Source organism: Lepisma saccharinum, chromosome 1 (assembly GCF_977018435.1).
Source record: "Lepisma saccharinum chromosome 1, izLepSacc3.1, whole genome shotgun sequence".
Classification (NCBI taxonomy): domain Eukaryota; kingdom Metazoa; phylum Arthropoda; class Insecta; order Zygentoma; family Lepismatidae; genus Lepisma; species Lepisma saccharinum.
The window spans coordinates 1,377,648-1,400,496 of record NC_139229.1 but is presented as its reverse complement, the minus strand read 5'-3'; the positions used below and the strand labels follow the sequence as shown (position 1 = coordinate 1,400,496).

Below are 22,849 nucleotides of genomic sequence, written 5' to 3'. Positions count from 1 at the left end.
CGGAAGTTCCAATGAGTTCACCTCTCTCTGTCTTCCGCATTGCCATTGGCGAGAGAACCGATGCAGATGCCCCGGAATTACCATAGTAACGAGGAACACGTCAGGTCCGTGACTGTACTGCGCAAACGGAGTGCCACGCGGGGTTGTGGAAAAAAGCCTTTCATGTTGCAGCGACGATTCCAGAACTGAACGTCCTGGAAAAACGCTGCGTGGCGATTTGCTGTTGCGAATTTCGCGCTGTTGGACCATGCCGGTCGGAATTTGACTCCCTGGTTTTAATTCAGATGTATATTGAGTTGGTGTTTTAAGTCCACTTTATGCACAGTAAGGCTAATCGGGAGTGAACCTACAGTTTAAAGTGGGATCCGAACCACTATGTGCATCCACCGGGTATAGAACCCGGGACCCCTTGATTGCAAGGCGACGACGCTACCACTACGCCACCGGGGAGGCTCCACCGGCAATACAAATGGGACACGTCCACTTCCTTACAAGGGCGATATGTGCATTTTAATAGCAAATTTTGAGAGACAACTTCTACCACCGCCGTCGAGTTAGACAACACACATGACGCCTTGCAGGGAAGCGAGGATTTCAGGATCTCTGTATCCCATTTTTATTGCCGTGACCGTACATTCGCTAGGAATCAATTCCGAATCCATAATCCTTTCCGTGTAATGCCATTCTCAGAAATACATGGCTATCGCAGATGTAATCAGAAAAGAAGATGCACGCATTTAAACATATGTGGTGTATACAACGTGATAAGTATTTCGTACGGGACATTCCAGCGTTACGTGTGTATCATTTCACACTCAAAATGTAAGGTTGTAGACGTGAGATTGGATTAAAATATTCGCAATGAACTGATTTCATATAATTATGAAGCACTTTGTGGTGTCTGCTAACAAACGAACTTGAGTATGATGACACAGCCTGAATGCATGAAAAGCATTAACGAAAATGTGTTACGTGTGTGACGCTTTGAAGATGTAGCAAAATTTGACTTTATTTGTTTGTGAGGCATATAGGTTATGCTAATAATTTTTGTTGGTGAAATATGCATTCACAAACATTTAAATCTTAATACAATTAACAATGTTCAGATGAACTCAGTGGTTCCCAAAGTGTGCGCCGTGGCTAGCCTACAGGGGCACCGAGAAATGTTCCAATATTTTCACTGAAATCAATCTTACTTGTTAAGTCTACACAGGGTTTTAGAATTGGACTATCGCATCGATCCAAGCATTTGCTTATGTTTCTGAATTTGAAATATGTGTTTATTTTTTAACTCGAGGCAAGCAACCTATCCACACTAACTGAGCGTTGCAAGTTTTAGATAGGCCTACATTCTGACTTTCCGCGGGAAAATCTCGAAACACTAAGGGCGCCGTGGAACGAAAAAGTTTGGGAACCCCTGGATTAACACATTTTGTTTTTTACATCAAGTAGGTTCACTTTTCGTGGAATGTCCTATATGTTTTTGTTTAAATCCGCACAGCACTTCTATATTGATTGTATTTTTGCTCACTCATGACGGTGCTATCGAATTTCTATTGCTGGGGGTTCTGTCGTTTCACTGAAGTCCGGTATTTTGGTATACGATATCTCGCATAAGGGGTTTGATACAATTCGAAATTTTTATGGTGCATATTAGTACAATTTAATGGAACCGTCAGAACCTCAAATTTCGAATATCGAAAATATCATTTCTCTGGAACCCGGAACTTTGATATACAATATCTAGTATAAGGAGCTTGGTACAATTCGAAATTTTCGTGGTACAATTTGAATATTTTTTTCTTTCTCTCTTTTAGTTTCGTTGTTGTGTGGATCCAGCGCTAATACCCCCTCCAATCCCGTTCACTAGAGCGAAGTGAGGATATATAACTAGTAATATTTCGAGATGGCAACACCAGCCTGTCGGTAGTAATCCTGAATGTGTCTTGTTCGCGAAGCTATCTGCGCTTTTCCTGCCCCTTCAGTTCATTCCATTTACCCAATATCAATGTAGCAAGTCAAGATGACCCGCAAGCTTCCGTAAAATCAGCTCTAACCCCCTCGGCAGGAGAGAAACGACGCTGGCACCAGGGCAGTCGCAAGAAGAGGCCAACCAACATCTCAGCCTCTCCGGTGACCCTTGGAGAGCTCTCCGGAGTGAAAAGCAGACTCGACCCTCGCTGGAATCGGGGCCACCGTCGACTATCGCCAATTTTGCAATGAGAAAGCGGAACATGGAAAAAGCTCGACCATGGCATATTATTCGTTTGTCATGGACGAAGCTTTTCAAAGCTGGAGCCTTGGTTTTTATTTCGACCATAGAGGGCGCTATTCCGGATGCGGAGGGATTCAAGAACTATGCGTTCGGTCGCGAGACCACTCGTGACATGTGCGTAAAGATCACCCACTGTTCCTCGCTGGTTCGTAACTCCCTTCCTCAAGATGGTGCTGCGTTTTCCGGTAACGTATCGATAAAATGCAAAAGTTTCTTGAACCTAAACTTGGCTGGACCTTTAATCGACGTCGGTGAAGCCGTTTTGGAAAATGTCCCTCCTTTCCAAACGCGTCCTTGATATAGGCCCGTAGCCAGAATTTTATTTCGGGGGGAGGGGTGGGGCTCAGCACGGGTGTTTCGCCAGAAATATTTGTAGAGGAGGTCAAGCCATAGATAAAACTTGATTAGTACAAATAATAATGACAATAATAATAATTATTTTACAATAACAACTATTATAAGTTATTAAAAATATACCAATTTCAATACAAATTTATTGTTATTATTACTTAAATGGTGAGGCTTTGCTACTCGATCCACTGTATTAGTGAATATCTAACACAATTGTTGTCCATTATTATTCTTATATTTTGTACAGTTGCTGTACTGAAAATCATAGTTATTGTATTTTCTTATAGACTTTTACACAATCGCTCAAGAAAAGGCTTTAATAGTTAGTGGTAAATTTTACTCATACAGTTTATATTCTGTGACCTCTCACAAAGAAAACTATAAGTTGTGGAATCTGTGGATCCATTTATTCTTTGTATTACATGTTAGAATATAAAAATATAACCTGGTTCTTTTATTATACACTAAACATTTTTATGAAAAACTAAATATGCTGACCAAGGCAGTAATTTATTTTATTAAAAACATAAACTAAACGTAACGTTTCAACCTTCTAGCAAGGTCTTCTTCAGACTCTGTATCAAGTATCAAGTACAAAAGCATATTTACTTTTTCATAATCATGGAAACATGGCTTAATGGTGTTTAATTAAACATTTTTGTTCGATGTAATGCAGTTTTTACTGTTCTTATAACTGTATTTCTGTTACTAACAATAAAAATAACATTTAAATTAGATATTTGTAGGATTTCGGGGGCGTGCTTCAGCCCCCTTAGCCTTCTTCCTGGCTCCCTGGCTACGTGCCTGCTTGATATATTTGTCTCAAAATTACACCTGCTTAAAATTCCTTCAAGAGAATTCACGTGGTTAGCTTTCGCAATGATTCCGTGCCTACGTAAGCCTATTAAACTATTGCAAGTATAAATATACTATCAGGGGAATTAATGAAGCTAACATTGAGAATATAATGACAACCGTTATTAGGAGGGAGAGACCGAGAGGAGAGACGCAAATAAGGAATCTGGGAACGTTCCTATAGGAACTATGTCTGGGCAAGGAGAGCAAAGAAGCTTAGTTGGGATAGCGAAAATGAGTGAAATGGGGTTACTAAATAAAGAAATCTAAGAAAAATCTAGGAATCACTTAGGTAGGAGTTTAGTGAAATACTGTAGTGAAAGGTGCAAGTGTAGTGGAAGTAAGGGAAATGAAAGACGGTGTTTGTGAACTCCCAAGCAGTGCCAAGAGGAAATAGACTGGGAGGAGAAGGGGTGTAGGTAAATTGCACTAAACTTTTTTTTTTATCCCTGTGTGGTATGCACAGCTGTAAAGGCTCTTACTTGAAAATAACTTATATTCTATCTAGATAACAGCGAAAGGAATCCACGCGAAGATTCACGTGAATGCACTAGGAAAAATTCTAAGCAGATGCAATTTTTCAGAATCGGTTTTTCAAAAGGACAAGACATTTCGAAAACTGCTTTCCTGGCGTCGGCCAGCGAACGTTACGGACCAGTCAGTATAATTTATATCGTAGTTCCCTGGTACTCGCCGGATCTTCAGAACAACAAATTTTGTCTTTGTGTCCACAGTGGTTTCTGTTGTTGTTGTATTGTAATTTTACGTCGCTTTTCTGAAAGTTTTGGCTAATCGTGATGATGAATTGAAATTGACGAAGTGCACTCACAAAGAACATCAATGCTAAGGCCGTTACTCGAACCCTGGACCTTCGGTGGCGAGATGGAAAGTCGACCACTTATCGCGCTCGGTCAGTGGTTTCTGACTGACGAATAGATTCGATTTTGTTTCATTTGCTTCTTGTTATTTAATATAATAACAATATTTTAAATAATTCTTAAATGAAGGGCTCGGTGTAAAAACATTTTGGTCATTACGGAGTTCATTAAGAAGAAAGGTTATTAGAAGCTGTACCGTAGATAAATTGTTTTCGTGTCGTGTTTACAAATTTCAGAAGGATCTATTCTACATAAGTATTTACAAGTACCAAAAATGTCGCCAAAGTTTTCCAAATATAATGAATTCGTGTGTGTTAGAATCGCATACATTTCTCGAGAAAAGGGGAGGATTGCATTAGTGTAAAACAAAATCTAAGCTCCTGCGATAACTATAGGCCCCACCCCACTCCTCGGCTTTGTAGTCTAAAAGATTCCGGATTGGGAAACATGTCAGTAGTTCGGGTCCCGATTCAAACTCTATGTCCAGTCCCGATTCGTCTACCTTTCCATACTTTACAACGAAGTTAGACAGACAGCAGGGGCGACCGGTGAGTGAGTATATAACCATTCTTACCTCATATTCTGCTATCATTATGCCCCCTCCTCCTTCTTCCCTGGAAGCTGCACTACGTCATCAGCGTGTCTTCACCGTGTCGTAGGATTAGAACGCAACTTTCGCCGGGCTATAAACGGGCCTCGAAAGAAAGTGAAAACGTCATGAAGCAAGGTGTTTGATTTGCGAAACCAGGTCGTGGCGAGCGTGTTGTTTACTTTTTCTTTATATCAGAGCAAATATGTTAGAAAACGCTCGACATTTCCTTACGTTCGTAAGCTCCTTGTCGCTTGAGCATCTCGGCCGTCGTTAATTCCAATCACTCGAAAGCGCGTCCTTGCGGAGAAGTGTGTCAGTCGTATAGTTTTATCGGTCCTACTGCCATAATGTAATAAAAAAGTTTTGTAATTTGCCAACAGCGCAAGCCGCGTCACTTGTTGGATGAACTGTTCAACATTGAACGTTGGGGACTCATCTTGCACATCATGCTAGATAAGTTTCTTTGAGTTAAATGAAATTGCAAGTTAATCTGCAATGAAGACTTTAGCTGAGTAAAATAGGGGTGCTAGAAATATGGATGTGTCAAAAGGATATTGACTGCCGTAGACATATGCGTGCCCTCTTTGTAATCAAGGAGTCCCGGGTTCGATTCCCGATGGAGGCACATAGTGGTTCAGATTGCACTTTAAACTGTAGGTCCAGTCCCGATTAGCCTTAATGTGCATAAAGTGGACTTAAAACAACAACTCAAAGAAACAAACAAAATAAGCTTTAAGGCAGAATCGAACTTGGGTCTTAACCTTAGGGGTGAGTAGAATCAAAAAAGGTTTCTATCCCGTAGAAATAGCTAAATAACTTTTAAAGTTGCGAAATCATTAAAAAATACTAATTACTTTCCTTCTCAGTTCCTAGGGGGTTCAACAGAGGTTGAACTTGTAAATTTATATTAACCTGCAATTTTGAGGCAAGTGCCCCCTTCATTTACCCGCCAAGTTACGCCTGTGTGTAGCGTAATATGTATTGATCATATGTGTGTGGTTTGTGGAGCACTACATGCAGATACGAGAAGCTGTTAATGCATTCGACACGGATGCTAACGGAAGGCAGCGGTCACCTCGCGAGGAGGAATTCTTGTGTGAAACTGAATTCTTAACGCGCTGACCTCGTATTTCCTTATGCGCTGGGCTGCCGCTTCAAAAGCAGTGAGATCACTTCCGGAGAGACCTCGGCCTGGAAAAGCGGATCGGCCTCCACGCAGAATGGGACTTTCTACACAAGTCTCCCACAAATTCCCTCGCGCGCACAATTTATTTATTTATTGAGAAAATTTCAGATACAGCACGTAGCCATTTTACATTGAAATCAGTAACAATGGAAAGAACAAAAATAAATATAACAATTTAAGACAATATTAATATAAATAAGTCAAGATAGCACAATTAAATATTATTTAGCAGTATATGTTCTGATGGTTGACCGAAAGGCATACTCTGTGGAAAATACACTTGATGGGAGGTCGTTATATTGAGTGGGAAGTCTGTGGAAGAGCGACCTTTTTTGAATTTCCAGTCTAGGCTTTTTTGCGTAAAATTGATTTGTGTTGCATGTTGTGCGCATAGGCACTCGAAAGTGGAATTCCTGGAGGAGCGTGTTGCAACGGATTTTGCCATTGACAATTTTGTAAAGATACCTAAAATCGTTCAGTAAACGGCGCTGATAGGGAGTCTGTAAGTTTAGAAACTACAAGAGATGTGGTGTTGAAAAGTTGTGTAATGATGGAACCCTGTAACGAACTATAGCAAGGAAAAAGTTAAGAACAGAATCGATTCTGGAGAGGTGAGTGGGACATGCCATGGACCAGACGGGAGAGCAGTATTCTATTATTGGGGAGATGAATGATTTGAAGTGCGAGGTGAGGGCTGAGATGTCACTAATTTCGGTGAAACGATACAGTAAACCTAAGAGACGCATGGCCGTTTTTGTCGTGCCTGTAATATGTTCTTCAAATGTGAGTTTTTGGTCGAAAACAATGCCTAGGTCTTCATGAGAGGATACTGCTTTGATGTTATTGCCAGAGGTGGAGTAAGATGACTTTAACAGATTATTTTTGAGAGAAATGGTGAGAGTAGTACATTTGTCAGGATTTAATGTAAGTTTCCATGTCAGGAACCATGAAAAAAACGTTGTTATGTCATTGTGGAGAAGATGAGTATCGTTGGAAGTGGAGATTTCTCTGAAAATCTTAGTCATCTGCGAAAAGAAGGTAATTACTAGAGGTGGCTGTGAGATGGTCGGTAAGGTCATCGACGAATAATATGAACAAGAGGGGTCCTAGAACACTGCCCTGTGGTACTCCAGAAAGGACGGGAAGAAAGATTTTCCCTCTATATGGAAAAAATGTTTCGATTTTCAATTTTTTTTATTATGGATGGTGCAGAAACGATCTTGTAAAAGCAAGACGAGAACGTGATTGTTCCGAGACTTCGGTTCGATATGATATTCCAAAATACTTACCTGATTTAAAATTACTTTTCTGCACGACTTCTTCACATGTGTGGGAACCAGAGGGCCGTAACTTCAATTTATCAAATTTACAGGAGCGAGGAAATGTTGTCTATTGTTAGGAATACGTTTGACTCTTAAAACGAATCATTAACCTGGAGATACGTGACTTCACCTCACTGCTAAGGATTAGGAGTGGAGATATGTCGATCTCACTCCAAATAGAGCTCAATTCATTGGAGTATATCAAACTAACTTTCTAGTCTTCTTGAAGGTTTATGGCTGCAGCAACACAAGCTTTCATCTGCCCCTATCCTGGGCAAGATCAATCCAATCTTTTCCATTCTTACCGATTTCCTTTAGGTCCATCTCAACGTTATCCCTCCATCTTCTTCTTGGCCTTCATACAGACTTCTTACCATCAGGTTTCCCAGCAGGAATCCTGTAAACTCTTCTTTTCACTCCCATTCGTGCCGCATGCCCTGCTCATCTAAGTCTTCTTGATTTAATTATTCTAATAAGATCTGGACATGAATACAAATTATGTATAGTTCTAAATTATGTAACCTTCTCAACTCGCCTGTCTCATCATCCCTTTTAGGTCCAAATATTTTTCTAAGCATTTTATTTTCAAATACGCTTAATTTATGTTCCTCTTTTGATGCAAGGGACCAAGTTTCACTGCAGGCAAAATTACTTTTTTGTGTATATTAACTTTTAGTTTCTTAGATATTATATGAGAAGATAAAAGTTTATGAAGAGAAAAGTAACACATATTTCCTGAATTAAATCTGTTTTTAAAGTGCGATATATGATTATTTAAGGTCGGTCAAGAATATCTTGTTTATTGTAAAAGCCAGCCAATCCATCACTGCCAATTGTGAGCCTGTTATAGGCATGGTTGCACATATATTCAAGGGTTATATACGTATCTAACATAACATGTATAGATGTGTGCAGATATTATGTGAAAGAATCATACCCCAGATTTGAGGGACAGTGGGGACGAATTCCTCTCAACACGTATGAGTAATATAAAAAGAATCTCCTGGTCTAGTCGGTAGGGCTTCTGACTGACACGCGGGAGACCCGGGTTCGATTCTCAGGCTGGGTGACCTTGTCCCCGCATAAATCGGCTCCGGGGTTCACCCATCCTCAATGGGTACCTGAGGGTGGGTGTAGAGGCGACCGAAGCGTGGTGATGATCACATCACCTCCAAGAAAATACAGTCCCTAAATGTGCCTTCATGGCACGGTGCTGTATGAACGGGGAACTTTACCTTTACTAGGAACAAGAATGTTGAAGAAAATATTATTCCCGGATACGCAAACAGCAGTTTGGTACAAACGAACGATTGCTCCATTGTTTCAAAGCCCATATTTTTAGGCACACTCTGGATGAGGGATAATTGTAATCCGGATCTCAGATAAATATACGGATATCACATTTTTTTTTCATCCGGATAAACAAGTGTTATCAAAATAGAACATCCTGTTTTCTTGAGCATTTCTAAGTCCTCCCAATGAATTGGTAAAATCCCGTCTAGTGTGATTATACAAGACATAGTAAGCTATTAATAAGTGTAGCATGATATGTATGGAACGGTACAAAAATCTGCACTATGCAATAAAAGTATCCAAAATACACCCTAAAATATATACTGCTGGACAGAAAAAACCGGACACTTGCATTTTTTGTGATAACGCAATGGGTCGATAAAAGCTCTGGTACAAGGGCTAACTAAATGTTGCAGAAACTGAATTAAGTACGAATGCATAAACAAAGTCCGAGCCTATGAATGGTGCATATGGTACTACATGATCTGCCGAACATTCTGGAATATACCTGCGAGCTGTTATTGCAATTCAGATGTCAAATATTAAAGTGTCCGGTTTTCATTGTCCAGCAGTATATATACACACCACAACGAAAAAATCAAAACAAGAAGTCAACATTTAAATCTTGGAATTACACAATCCATGAAAATAACTATTAGTGTAAATGTGATGTATCTAATAGTGTTAAAGTAAGCCAGATTAAAGATTTTAATTGTCAACCAACGTGAAAGAAAGTAATTTGTAATCGTATTGGTAACTGCAGCCTTGAAGGCCAACGAGGCTATGGCGCCTGGACCAGTAGAATCCTCTGCGTTTTTTCGGGGGGGGGGGCAAGGTCAGTTTACTTGCTCTTATTAGACAAAACTCAGCTTTAAGGGACAATAGTAAGGACTAGGAAAAAATCGGGGGCAACTGCCCGCCTTAATTGTCGCAATTGGCCAAAAGTGACAGAGATGCGACGTTAAATAAACTAAATGAATCAATCAATTGTGCATACAGGGAAAAAAAAACATGAGTATAAGAATTGCCCTGTTTTCGGCAGTTTTTTAAAAATTCTTATAGGTAATAAAACCTTGCTTGAGGCTAATCCAAGACAAATAAATTGATGATAGTTCCTTCAGCACTGCCCACCAGACTGCCACCTCATGTGTCTGCTTGAACATCTTTTGTTATCGATGTAGCTTTTTTGGAGAAATTGCTCCGAAGCTCACGGTGATTCGAAAAGGCCTCGCCGTAAAGTCGATGTGCTACTTTCTCGGCATCGCGACTCCAGGGTTCCCGCTAGGTGGCAGTCGCGTTCGTTCGCGAGGTTAAGTGGCGTTGCGAAGCCAGTCTGCGTGCAGGCGTCCGTGAGTTGAGTGGTGCTGGCGGCCGAAGTGATTGCAACAGGAGAGAGGGGAAAAAAGTATTACAAGGCTCTGCAGCCCCGATTTTCGGTTGGGGCTTCGATCGTAACGAGAACACCCGTGGATAATACGTGTACGAGTGAAGTGCAGTGCAAATAACGCGTGTGTTTGTACCTGCCACCATGGATACTGACCCCGGGGAGGGTTCAGTTGCGGCCTAAAGCCGTGCTTTTCCATCCACAATGGCGCTTGTAAGGTAAGCAGAGAGCTTTTTTTTTTAAGCTTCTTGTTTGTCAATGTTTCGTGTAGCAGTAGCCACCGTGCTGAAAGTCCTGGGTATTTTCTTCTACGTGCGCGTTTTTAGTCGGGAGTAACCTCTCTCTTGAGGGGAGTGGGGAGGTGGTGGGAGGGGTGGATCGGATCTCGCGAGGACAATGTCTGCTTCCCTTGTCTCCTCTCGGAGGTAGCACCGACTGGGTGAATCAGAACAGAAGAGAAGGGTGAATATACTCTCCCGGTGCCCATTCGCGTGACGTCACAGGTCATCATTCTCGCTCTCGACCGAATGAAACCGAATTCCTAGCCCGAGGGTAGAGCTGGCTGGCATCAGCTGCAATCTGAGTTTGGCGTGCAGTGAAACTCGGGACGTCAGTGAGTGTGGTGGTCGAGTGTTGTGTTGTCGGTACCTCAAAAGGAAGTGCATGGGATTATATTGTTTTCGCAAGTGGAGATGATCTTTGCTCTTTTTCCTAACACGGAATGCGACAGTTACTACTCAAGCTCGGGTAAATATTTTCATTTATTTTCCAGCTATTACTTGTTTTGAGCTTGTGTTGTGTTGTTTGCGTCATTGTGACATCATCATCGTTTAGTGGAGTTGTGATCACAACCGTTCACGGCAATATGTGAAGTTTGAAGTGATTGAATTTTTAGTCAACGAGGATTATAGCTTCCTACAATTGGACATTATCACCCCACCACCAGGTTCTGTGTTCGAATCACGGCTTGAGCATTGGGGTTTATTTGCGAATAGTCAGTTTCATATAACATCATCGTCATCACGATTAGCCAAAAGTGGCATAAAGGCGGCGAAAGAAGAAATACATTGTTTTCATGATTTGACGTGTCGAAGCAATGATAGGGACCTTACATAAATCAGTGTCATTTTCAAGATCCATCGAAACTACTCATGTGCTTGTTCACTTCGTGCATGAGCACCGCTAGGATATACTCGATGGTGAAAATGGATAAGGGTCGAAAGTACAGTAATTATTCTTATCCCACCAGGACCATTGTCGGTGCCCTGTTGCATCTCAATCGTTCAGCATTCCTTCGCAAGGCCGCTGTTCATAATTGCGCACCCCCTGAGAGGTGAGAATACTTCCAGTGGTTCCAGCAACAAGGTTGTGCGTCGGGATTATATACCTTGACCGGCCTATTCAACAGCCAGTAAAATGTTTGTGAACGTCCTTTGTGTTCGCAGGCTGACGGGCTTTGCTGCTTTGCCAGCCGGTTTCTTTGTCAGTACGCCTGCCCGATCGTAGACCAAGGTCGCCAACTCGGTGATAAATCGCCAAATCTGGTGGATTTGTTGTGATCTATAAAGTTCTTGAAGTAAAGAACCCCTTTAAGGTGATTTTTTGAAACAATTGGTGTAGTTGCTAATCCGATAGTTGTTTCGCGTGTTGATTTGAAGTCAAAAGTTACAAGTTTTACAATGTCATATTTCATCATTCTCCTCGTTGCTACTAAATCGCGCAGATCTGACCAGAATTCTCCGTTAACATATAGTGAATGTTTTGGTATTTTATATGCGTACAATTATACAAAAATATTTAGGAACACTGAAAAATGTTTTGTCTGGAAACGTGACGCGTCGCCCATGTTCGTGACTTTTTATATGGCTTGAAACTTGAAGCCCAAATATATTAAAGGTTGTTTTTGTAATTTTAATTTTTCTTCCATCATAAAAGAAGTTTATAGAAATATTTATGGGGAAAAAAAAACTTTTTCGAAGGCTGGTAGGAAAACCGTAAATTAATGTTCCCTTCCTCGTAATCGTGCAATGTATGTACATTAGTGCCAACCTTTACAAACTCTATAAGTTGAAATGGTCGCTTTCTATCCCCCCCCCTTTTTTACGGCAGTGTAAAATGTCTCATGTTTTGAGGACATGTGGTAAATGCCGTTCATCTTCCAACGGCTTTATTTCTCCATTTTGCTAGGGTATTATTGAACACACAAATTATGTCCTACGTTTAGTTTTAGATTTGATATGGAAATGTAGTGGATTTTGTGCCAGTACCGTTAGCAACACTGTTCAAAACAGCCTTGGATGCTTCATCCGGCAGCGTTGCCAAATGGCATAAGTTTCTCAGGCGTTAACACCTCGTGTGGCTTGGGAGAAGGCGAAGAAGCGCAAATAGGAAGTAATTAAATTAGATGAAGAGGGAGTTGTGATTGTGTTGCATGCGCACCGGTTGCCCAACCGTGGTGATTTCTTTTCACTAAATTGTGAGTTTTTCTCATTTTGTTTCCTTATTTTGTACGATCGATTCGTTAACCTTGTGAATGAACCTTACAATCAGCGTATGCAAATCTAAACCATCACACTTTTGCAAAATACATATTAAAATTTAGTATTATGTAATCTCGAAAATATTTACACGAATATAGTATGCGATTTGCTATTTTACTTCGCTTTTTGTGCCACTTTTGACTAATTTGCGAATATGGGAATGAGTGATGAAATTGTTGAATGGACACTCATAAACATCCATGCCCAGGCCGAGATTCGATCCCGGAACCCCTGGCGTCGTAGCGCACTGTGCTAACCACTCCGCCACGGAGGCCGGCGAATGTGATATGTGGGTATTCATTGTGAAAGGAAAACATCACATCATTGAAAACATGTGACATAGTTGTCAAGTACACTAGACAAACAGTAGGATTGTCGATATGATACTGTTTGTAGCACATCTAAGTAAGGAACTAAGTGTTGATTGTACTGACGTGACAGCTCATCCTTTGTACACACTTTTCATTCATACAGGCCAGTACAAGATCAAGTTGATCATTATTGTATAACTTTGCATGTTATAGAGTTCTATATGGAGGGACCTAGTGGTTCGGATGTCACTTAAAACTGTAGGTCTAGTCCCGATTAGCCTATCTGTGCATAAAGTGGCCTTGAAACTTGAACTTAACTCATCCTATACGAATAAACTTTACTTGATTTATTGATTTGCCTCCAACAGAGAAAATATCTCCATTTACAGAAAAGCTTACACTAATTCTGTATACACTTTTGTATATGTCAGTAGTCCCGGCTTTGAATCCCGACCTGGGCATGGATGTTTGTGAGGGTCCATTCCATCATATCATCACTCATCCCTATCTTCGGAAATTAGCCAAAAGTGACACAAAAAGCGAAGTAAAATAAAGCAAGTCAATAATAAATAAACAGTTCTGTATTTAAATAATAATATAGTCATACACAAACATATATCTACATAATATAACAAAGTAAGTATACTGTCAACCATAAGCTTAGATATATAATACGTATATGGGTTGGATGCAATCGTATTTAATATTGTAAAAAAAAAGTTAAAGTGCTCCCCTGTGCTTGGCACCAAGCCATGAAGGCGTGTGGGGGTAACGCCCCACACTTTCTTGATGCGGTCGTGAGTGGGGATATGTGATCAGCATCACGCCCCTGACCGCCTTTACCCCCCAGGGTTTCCCCCAGGTACCCATGCTATTCGACGCTGGCTGGGCACCGGGGCCGCTTCCAACGTTAGAAAAGTTCCCGGATTTGGACCGGCCGGGAATCGAACCCGGGACCTTTAGTATGGTAGTCAGACGCGTTACCGACTGAGCCACCGCGGCCATTGATTTCAATATTTACTATTGAAAGGAAATCGATAATAATAAAATATGTAACATACATGTTCACTATAAATATTGAAAAGAAAATACAACGTATATAATATTGAGTGAAACAGATGTGTATAAACAACTACAATTTACGTTTACCGTTCCATTGGTGTTCCCAGTGCGACCTGTATGTATGCACCTTTCACACTGTCATCGATATGTCCTTAAATCTTGTACCGGCAGTATTTCAGAGTGTAGTCACTGTATGTCTCTAGAGTCACCTTTTCTGGATTCTCCAGCTGTTACCCTTGAAGTTGTTTTTTCTTTGCCACCTATTTCCGGGAGCATTCTAGATAAGCTCCGCTGACATTTGGATTTTTTTCTTTTAATAAACAGGCACGCGTTCATGTCATCACGTTTTCCGCTGTTGCAGCATAATCTGGTATTTAAGTCTAATCGCATTTCGCCGTTACCAACTTTTGACATACACAGTGTCTGCTGGGTATTTTATGTGCTGAGAAATATTGCCTGTGATTGTTCGCGTGCATATTTGCAGGCATTATAAACTTGTCAAATAAGTATAAAAATGAACGTGAGCTGATTTTTCCTTATTTCGAGTTTCCCTTTGCGGCTTTGACTAATCGTGACGATGATGATGATAAACTTTGCCTTGAGCTGTAAGTGTTTTCACTTCTGTACTAAGCATAATTTCTGATGTACAATTATCCGCTGTACTTGGAAATTTTGTAGGGAATTTCATTACTTTCGAACAATACATAATGGAATGACTTTTGGACAGGATTAAAATGACATTCGCTGTCCTGTATCCTTCCATACGCAGAAATACAAGAACTGCGACAGATATTCAAAATCACTGTGATTGGTTTTAAACTCCTATGGATTTACACCCCCTTCGACAATTTGCTCCCGTCTGGGAACTCTGGGTCAATGACCTATCCACACACCCCAAAATTTCCAAATGACCCCCCCCCCCCCCGCATAAAGGTTTTCAGAAAGGCTCAATTTATGGTCGTTTTGCACCCTTATATTCCTCCTAAATACGAACTTCCACTCCCACGATTGGAACAGTTTGGATAAACCCCTGCGCTGGGTGATAACCAGAATAGCAAGCAGTACACGCACCTCACTTAGTACTCCGGCAGTTTGTTTCTTTATACCGCATATTTGCAGATGATACAATTAAACTTTACGCTGTATAGAACACACTAACTTCGTTGTATGTACCAAGTTGAAGCCTGATATGCCAATTGTCGTGTATATATGTGACTAATCATTCCTTGAAAAAGTGTGTGTGGAATTAAGACAGTCACGAACAATTCTGGGTTTTAACAGTCTCGTTAAATTTCAGTGTACTCATTATAACCCAGAAGTGTCCGTAACTACATATGCGTATAATGCCGTAGAGTTTGTCTTGGTAAAGCTCACATCGTCCCATAAAATACCTGAAGGTTTTCTGCACAAGGTTATCTGTCGCGTAGGCACGGAAGATGACAGCTGGAAGTAGGATTGATCTTAACTCTTATTTGCAAGGACATTGCCACGTGCGTTTACGATGAACAGCGCGCGTGGCAAGCGGAAGTTGGTATTGTTCGAGCCTGTTACTTTTGATAAGGCGTTGAAAGGTGGTGATTATATAATTGAGTTTTGGATTAATTTAAACATCTTCGTATCAGGAGTTTCTGATAGATTTGGATGTTTGTTCGCAGAAGGTCATAGATATAGAATGGATGAGATTTCGTAATCTGTGTACACACACACAAGGAGGGTCAAAGGTTGTAGCTTCAGATAGATACAGCAAGCACTCTTTGTTCATGCTTCTCCTAATTACACTAGTATTTATTTTCCCTACCTTTTTGTCTCAATTTTCCTCTCTCTTCTTTGTCTCTCTTTAGTCTTTGGCAATTATAATAATAAAATTGCAAATACACACATACATACACAGTGCTTTTTTTCTGGTAAGGAAATTTCCGCTACTCTTCAAGTTGGTTTGTTATTGCGTTCATAATAAAAACTACTCAGAATATTATGACAGGTTCATCGATGAGCAGGGGAGTTCTTGCCACTAGGCTTTCCTAGACTGTAGCCTAGGGGCCGCAAGTCCAAGGGGCTCGCAAAAAAATGAGACGCTGAAGTGACAAAGACCATCGACCGTCAGTGACCCTGGCATATAGGGTCACCTCGTATTGTTTGCATCCAAATTGTGCCCTCGGTGTCATTTGAAGGGCACAAAGAGCTACCAAGGGCGCCCTAAGGACATTTTCTCATTGGAGGTCGTAGTAAGATTTCATATGTTGCCCTTCGGTCATTATTATTATTATACAAGTCATAAACATTGAAATTGAATAGGAAATACCTTCGCGTTATTAAGTTCAGACTTGAGTCGAGTCCACTATTAAAAAACTAGATTCGTCTACGTCCTTTCCATAGATATCTTATCACGTTGTTGATGGACAGTTCTTCGTCTTTTAGTACATTTTCACGATGCATAGATATGAAACCACTTAATCTGCTGTCTTTCATTACACGCCTCGTCCATGTTTCACGATATAATTTCACCATTCGAAATCATGCATGATTTTTTTTCCGGATGTCTCCGGGGGAGCAGAAGTCTGAAACTGAAGCAATCTCTTCAAGTTAAAGCACTGCAATATTATCTTCTGTTGCAAATTTCAGCAATTTCAGAATTTTGAATATTAGTGAGTCTAGAATGAGCTCAAAACAGAAGTCGCAATTTAAAATGCCTATTGGAAAAAGAGATGTGTGTATACTATTTTGTAATCAATTTTTTTTTGAAAATCCACAGCAGGGAAAATATGTTCGACCCATTATGTATGTATGTATGTCTCATTATCATTGTGCAATCCAATAGGCTCTGTAACCGACCTCCGTAGTGGAGTGGTTAGAATAGCACGATACGACGCAGGGGTCCCGGGTTCGAACCTCGGCCTGTGTTCATGAGTTTCATCATATCATCACTCTTGTTGTTATCTTGGATTGGCGGAAAAGGGAAGTGAAATAAATAAATCAATTTCTTAAGTTTTTGCAGCAAGAAATCGTGTTTTGATGTCATTGTGATTGGATTCTGGTAAGATCTGTGCTTCAAGTTGATGTAATTTGGGTGTGTCCGTATTATACCTCGGTTCTTCACGCTCCGTTGCTGTTAGTTGGAGGGGCGTGACGGAGACACCCTCTCCCCCTGGTTTACCTGCTGCATTACTCTCCTCTGAGTGTAGGCCTTCACAATCGGTGAACCACAAAATTCAGACGCTTGCATCCGGGAATCGTGGATCCGAGAAGAAAAAATGAAGGGCCGGAGAGTCATTCGGCTCGTGTCTTTGTTTGAGGAAATAGCGCATGCAAATGACGTGGGCAGCCGCGTTTAACGCGAACGGAGGGAGGGAAATCACTCGGCAAGAAAAACAGAACATGGCGACTGGAGGTATGTGAACCGACCGGCTGTGAATCAAGGCGGTTTAGGGCAACCGGGTCACCTCAAAACATCGGTTGGAACGCATTGTCTTGTATTTGCGGGTACAGGGTCAAGTTGGTGCGTTCTCCTTCCTCGTAGGTGATGATGAGCATAAATAGTCGCACAGTTACCCTGCTTACGTTTTTTTATGTTACTTTCCTTCCCCGGTTCGCACTCGATCAGTGTTGCCTACGGTATGTGCATATATCTAGGCGTAGGGATTTGGGACTTGTCACCGTAGCAAAACAACGTGCGAGAGTTTTGGTTTGATTTACGTCGCTGTTCTTCTTCTTTCGGCTAATCGCGACAGTGGGGATGAATGTGATGAGATGGATAAAGGGACAAACTCATACAGATCCCACTTTAAACTGTAGATCCAGACCCGACTAGCCTTACTGTGCATAAAGTGGACTTAAAACATCAAATCAATCAATCATACAAACGACTCAAGTTCCACAGAGGATTTCTCGCTGTTGTTCCAGTCAACATAGTTTGATTGACTGAATATGAAAATTTGGGTGAGTCAGCACGTAGGCTATTTTGCACCCGTCTCGTTATACGGGGTCCAGCCCCTTACCATAACTAAAATGTAACTGTAATCTCTGAGAACTAAACTATTCTTACCTGGGTTAAAAGCTGAGGCTGTGAAGGTACACTCAGCACACATAAGGACAAAACACAGGACAACACACACATAGCCCTACAGAGGATTGTACTGGCCCTAGGTTCACACGCTAGAGCCTCGTTCGTCTGCAAAGTGCAGTCCAGCCAGGGTGTAGTACGTGGAAGTGAGGTTGACGCTTCGTGCCTTCAAGAAAGGTCACTCACTCTCTTACCGCCCACACGATTTTTAGACCGTTTTTTTAATACCCATCAGTCCACAGGTTTTGAACATTGTCCTTTCTGGGGAACATTGTAACTCTACTGTCCTATCGCAATCATAATGGTGTGAACGAAAATCTGAAAAAGCGAGAAAAGTGTTTGAAGTTCTTTCTGAAATCGCTCTACATGAACGAAGATCAGCAAGCCAAAGCCAAACGGAACACGTCTGTGCTTTTAAATAACATGATCTTGATCAGTAACATACGCGGTGTAGTCGTTAGTGTGTCACCCTGTAATGTAGTGGCTATTTATGTCTTCTTGTAATCAAGGAGTCCCACGTTCGATTCCTGGTGGAGGCCCATGGCACCGTGATTCGGGTCCCCCCCTTTAACTGCACGTTCAATTTCAGTCTATCCGGGCTTTCCCAATGTCGTAGTGGCAACGTCGCCTTGTAATCAAGTTGTTCCGGGATCGATACCCGGAGGCATGTTGCCTTATCACAGTGGTTCGGATGCTATTTTAAACAAAACTCAATTAGTCTCTCCCGAGTATGTAAAAATCCCACGAAAATGCCATCATCATCCGTCCACATCGTCGCGAGTAAGCTAGAGAGATGGAAGTTCCGACAACAAATTGAAACATCAAACGCTCGCATATTCCACGTAGGACCGACCCAAGCATAAAACCATGACTGGTGCTTACGTTTTCACACCATTTGCTGCATACCTAGGTTTATCGAAGATCGCTCGACACGGGAGTATTTTCCCGAAACCGGATGGCATCACTGGTTGCAATTTGAGCGAGGATGTCAACAAGGGAGCAAAGTTTTCACGCTTCGGATCGAGGTATTTTTGCTCAATTCGCCAACGGCTGTCACCGTTACCTACTTAATCCTGACAATGATTCTTTTTTCCCGCAGTTGCGGTTCGCGTAACAAACGCTTTGCAGTTCGGGTAGACGATCTAGATTCCCCCTCGCGGAGACCCCGTAAGTGGGCTGATTCCTCGCAGATAGCGCTTGTGTTTGTGACACTTGTGCAGTGTTACCCTTTCCCGATCGCGATTCTTTGGAATCCCAAGTATTCTACGGATGACACTTTGCTCTCCAGTAAAGCCCCACTCCTAAGCAGTGGTGCCAAACTCAGCTTAAGTCTTGTTGGCACCTTGCATCGTTAGATTCACACCGAATTCCCCGCTCGGTGCTGTATTTGCGGTAATGTGCTGCGAGAAACAAATAACATTGATTTATTGATTTTGTTCATTTTATCCCGGATGGCGCAGTGGTAACGTCGTCGTACCCGGTGGAGGCACACGTGGTTCGGATCTCACTTTAAATTGCAGGTCAAGTCCCGATTAGCCTTTCTGTGCATAAATTGGACTTAAAACAGCTATTCAATTCGGTTGGCTAATCGCGATGATTAAGATGAGTGATGATATGGTTAAACTGATGAAGGGACACTCACAAAGGACCCGGAATTCGAACCAGGGACCGTTGGCATCTCGGCGGGCTGTGCTAACCAACACCATTCAGGTCACATGGTTTGGTTTACTGGTCGCTGATTCGTTGTTTCCCAGACCCCAATGGGAGCAGTACAGGAAAAGATAAACTGTTTTACAAGTAGCATATGTTAGTGTTTGCAGCTAGAAAGGCGAGGTAAATGAAATTCACACGTTCCAAATATATTTCCAAAGTCCGCCACTGACTTTCTGTGGGTATCACGGTCAGTAGCCAAGAATTTTTTTTAAGGGCAAGCGGCAGTTCGTTGAAGAAGCTCTGTAGGAAAAGAACACGAGCAAGCCTCACTGTGAACAGGTGAGCGTGGCTTTGTGGAGATCTGCCTGCACGAAGGTCGCGGTGTCCGGCCTTCACCCGTCGCAGGAAGAACATAATGAATTAGTGGCCCAAGGCCTCCGCCAGCCGCCAGTTTCAAGGGAACTGAATCCTTGTGGGGGAAGGGAATCGGGATATTGAACGGTTGCTTTGTTTTCTAGGCGTCTTCTTTCCCCTCGCGACCTGGAAATTTCCGCTCTCCATCGGCTCCGGAACGAGAACCATTCCTTCATACAGTGCTGGTTTTAGAATAAATTAATTCGCTATTGCCGTGGGCGAAATCGTTGGGTTAGCTTGGCAATACTCTGTGCCTGTAACCACATGATTCGTTCATAACGAATTTGTTCGTTGACGTGAACTGTTCCAAAAGAGGAAGTAGTGAGTTTCATGATTGTTAATGCACTTATTTTGAACCAAATTGTTACGACCAGGCCCGTAGCCAGAATTTTATTTATTTTATTGCGTTGCTCCAGAGATCGCTGGGACAGGGTATACCTGCCTGCATACGCACCAGTGGCGGCGATTGGGTGCCATCCTGGTAATGCAAGGAAAGTTTACTTTCTCTTGGTAGACAAGGCATATCAGTGAGGGGCCATAGTTCGGGTGTAAAAAAAAGGGGGGAGGAAGCAACTGCCATTCCCCCTGATCGCCGCCTTGTACAACAGTATAAACTCCTTTACAGTATTATTTTTGGAAATAGAACGAGACGAAATTCTGATGAAATCTGTATAGTTAGAAATTAACATTAAAATTATAACACGCCCACCTCCGTAGCTCCACTTTGCCACCATTGATTGCATGCCTTTTTATGGCTGCACCCATGGAGAATTTTTTCAAGGAGGGGCAAGCAAGGTATTTTTCCGGGGGGCAAAGGAGGCAGATTTTCCCCTTAATAGTGACGTCCCCCTAAAAACACTATTTCAGTTTGAAATTATCATGTTTCTTCAACGAATTTATAATAACATAAATTATTGTGACTGAAATGAAATTGTGTGAAATATATATTTTTAGGTAGGCATTCATTTTCCCGGGGCGAGCATGCCCCCTCCCCCTTCCGGACGTCCATGGCTGCACCCTCGCAGATCATAAGCATATAACAGAAGATTAAACATGAATGGAACTATGCTTACATTCCTTAGCCGTGTTTTTTTCTTTGTGTCTTAACATTCTTGTGTGTTGAGCCATCTCCATATGCTTTGCAAGCACTTTGCGAAAGGTTTTCTGAATTTTTTGTTTCACAATGCTTCTGGGAATAACATTTCGTTGGGTTTTGTATCTTGGTTACCAATATTTTCTTCACTCGAAATCCCTCCCAGTGATACTGTGAAATCTTAAAAACCATCTGGAATTGCAACAAATATGCTCATTATTATGGCTAGGATTTTCATGACAGCATATACATATATGTATATATTTTTTTTTGTTCATAAAAGTGATGTGTTCCCTAAATATATAGAAATTCTTATTATGAAGAAGCTAATTAAATGAAGGGTATATTTGGCCATTTTTACGTGATTGAGCATATTTTGATAGATATTCGGTCATATTCAGCATAATTTCGCTTTTTTCAAGGAATATACAGCCATTTTCAAAGTGTATTCGTCCTTACTCCCATGTTCACTCAAGTTGTTGAATTTTTTCAATTATACGTTTAGGTTTATTTCCTGAAAAATGGGTAAATAGGTTTGGATTTCTTCCTGCTGCTGTAGCTGCTTTGGAACAATCAGGAGTACGTCTAGATAGAAGTTGTGAATAAAACTGTGAAGAACTTACGTGGTGCTTGTGGTGAAGTGGTACAAGTGTCAACAAAAATGTGGAAAGTTTTGGGGAAAAAACAAAGTGTATCATACATTTCGCTCTATTGCAAAATAATGTCATTGGGAGAAAATTTTCTCTCGATACTACAGAACTTCCGAATGACTACTTTAGATATGCTCCTTCGTGTGTCAGCCGAAATAGAAAGAAGTTTTTCTCAGTACATAGGTGTCCCAGGTTCGAATCCCGGCCTGAACATGGATCTTCGCAATTAGCCAAAAGTGGCAGAAAGGCGAAGTAAAATGAAGGAAATCAATGAGTACAAAGCTTTGCTGGCTGACAACAGGCAATCATTTTTATTTGAACGTTTACAGAAAGTATTCATTATACATTGCAACTCGGGCTCATTATGTGAAAAAAGAATCAATGCTAGCGACAGCACGTGAGGAATTATAACCGCTTGTTGACCCGCAATGGGAAAATTAATATTTCTGTGCCTCAAACGCCGCAGTGGCATTGTGCCATAAAGATGGCGCCCCTGTTGGCCCGCCGTCCATAGAGCTGGTTTTAGCGAACCCAGCCATATTGGATCGCCTGGTCGGGACCCTCCGATGACTTCTATTCAAGGTCGGTCGTCTCTTTCTGACACTGACTGGTTTTAATTCGTGAATTCTCCTCGTGGTGACCTTGACGGTCTGTCTTCGGACAGAGGTCGCGGACTCGGCAGGGCGAGCCAAACATCTGCCTTCCCTTCCCATTGTGCAAATGCATCGGGATGCACGTGTTGTCGGTTCCTTCTGTCGAATGTGACATTGCATTCCTGCCACGTATGCTATTGCAGCACCGGCGTATTCGTGCACTTACAGTCTCGATAACTGCCTTGATGCAGCGTTAACAAGGTTCTGGAATTGGCGAAGATAATGTGTAAGCATGGGTGGAACTTCCCTCTCGATATTTGTTTTATATTACTTCGCT

At 41.6% G+C, this 22,849-nt stretch overlaps 1 protein-coding gene across 4 annotated transcripts in view; it reads left to right on the top strand.

Annotated features, from left to right (window-relative positions):
* Nucleotides 1-22,849, top strand: part of rdx (BTB/POZ and MATH domain-containing protein rdx) — a 254,487-nt gene that overhangs the window by 175,418 nt on the left and 56,220 nt on the right. The window contains exon 1 of one of the 4 annotated variants that reach the window (XM_083128326.1): nucleotides 10,097-10,354. The exons of 2 other annotated variants lie outside the window; for them this stretch is intronic. In XM_083128326.1, coding sequence (XP_082984452.1) covers nucleotides 10,341-10,354 — 14 coding nt within the window. In that variant the 5' untranslated portion in view covers nucleotides 10,097-10,340. Of the gene's footprint in view, nucleotides 1-10,096; nucleotides 10,355-10,615; nucleotides 10,884-22,849 lie in introns of those variants that run through there. One more of the 4 variants, XM_083128316.1, reaches the window with a different exon arrangement.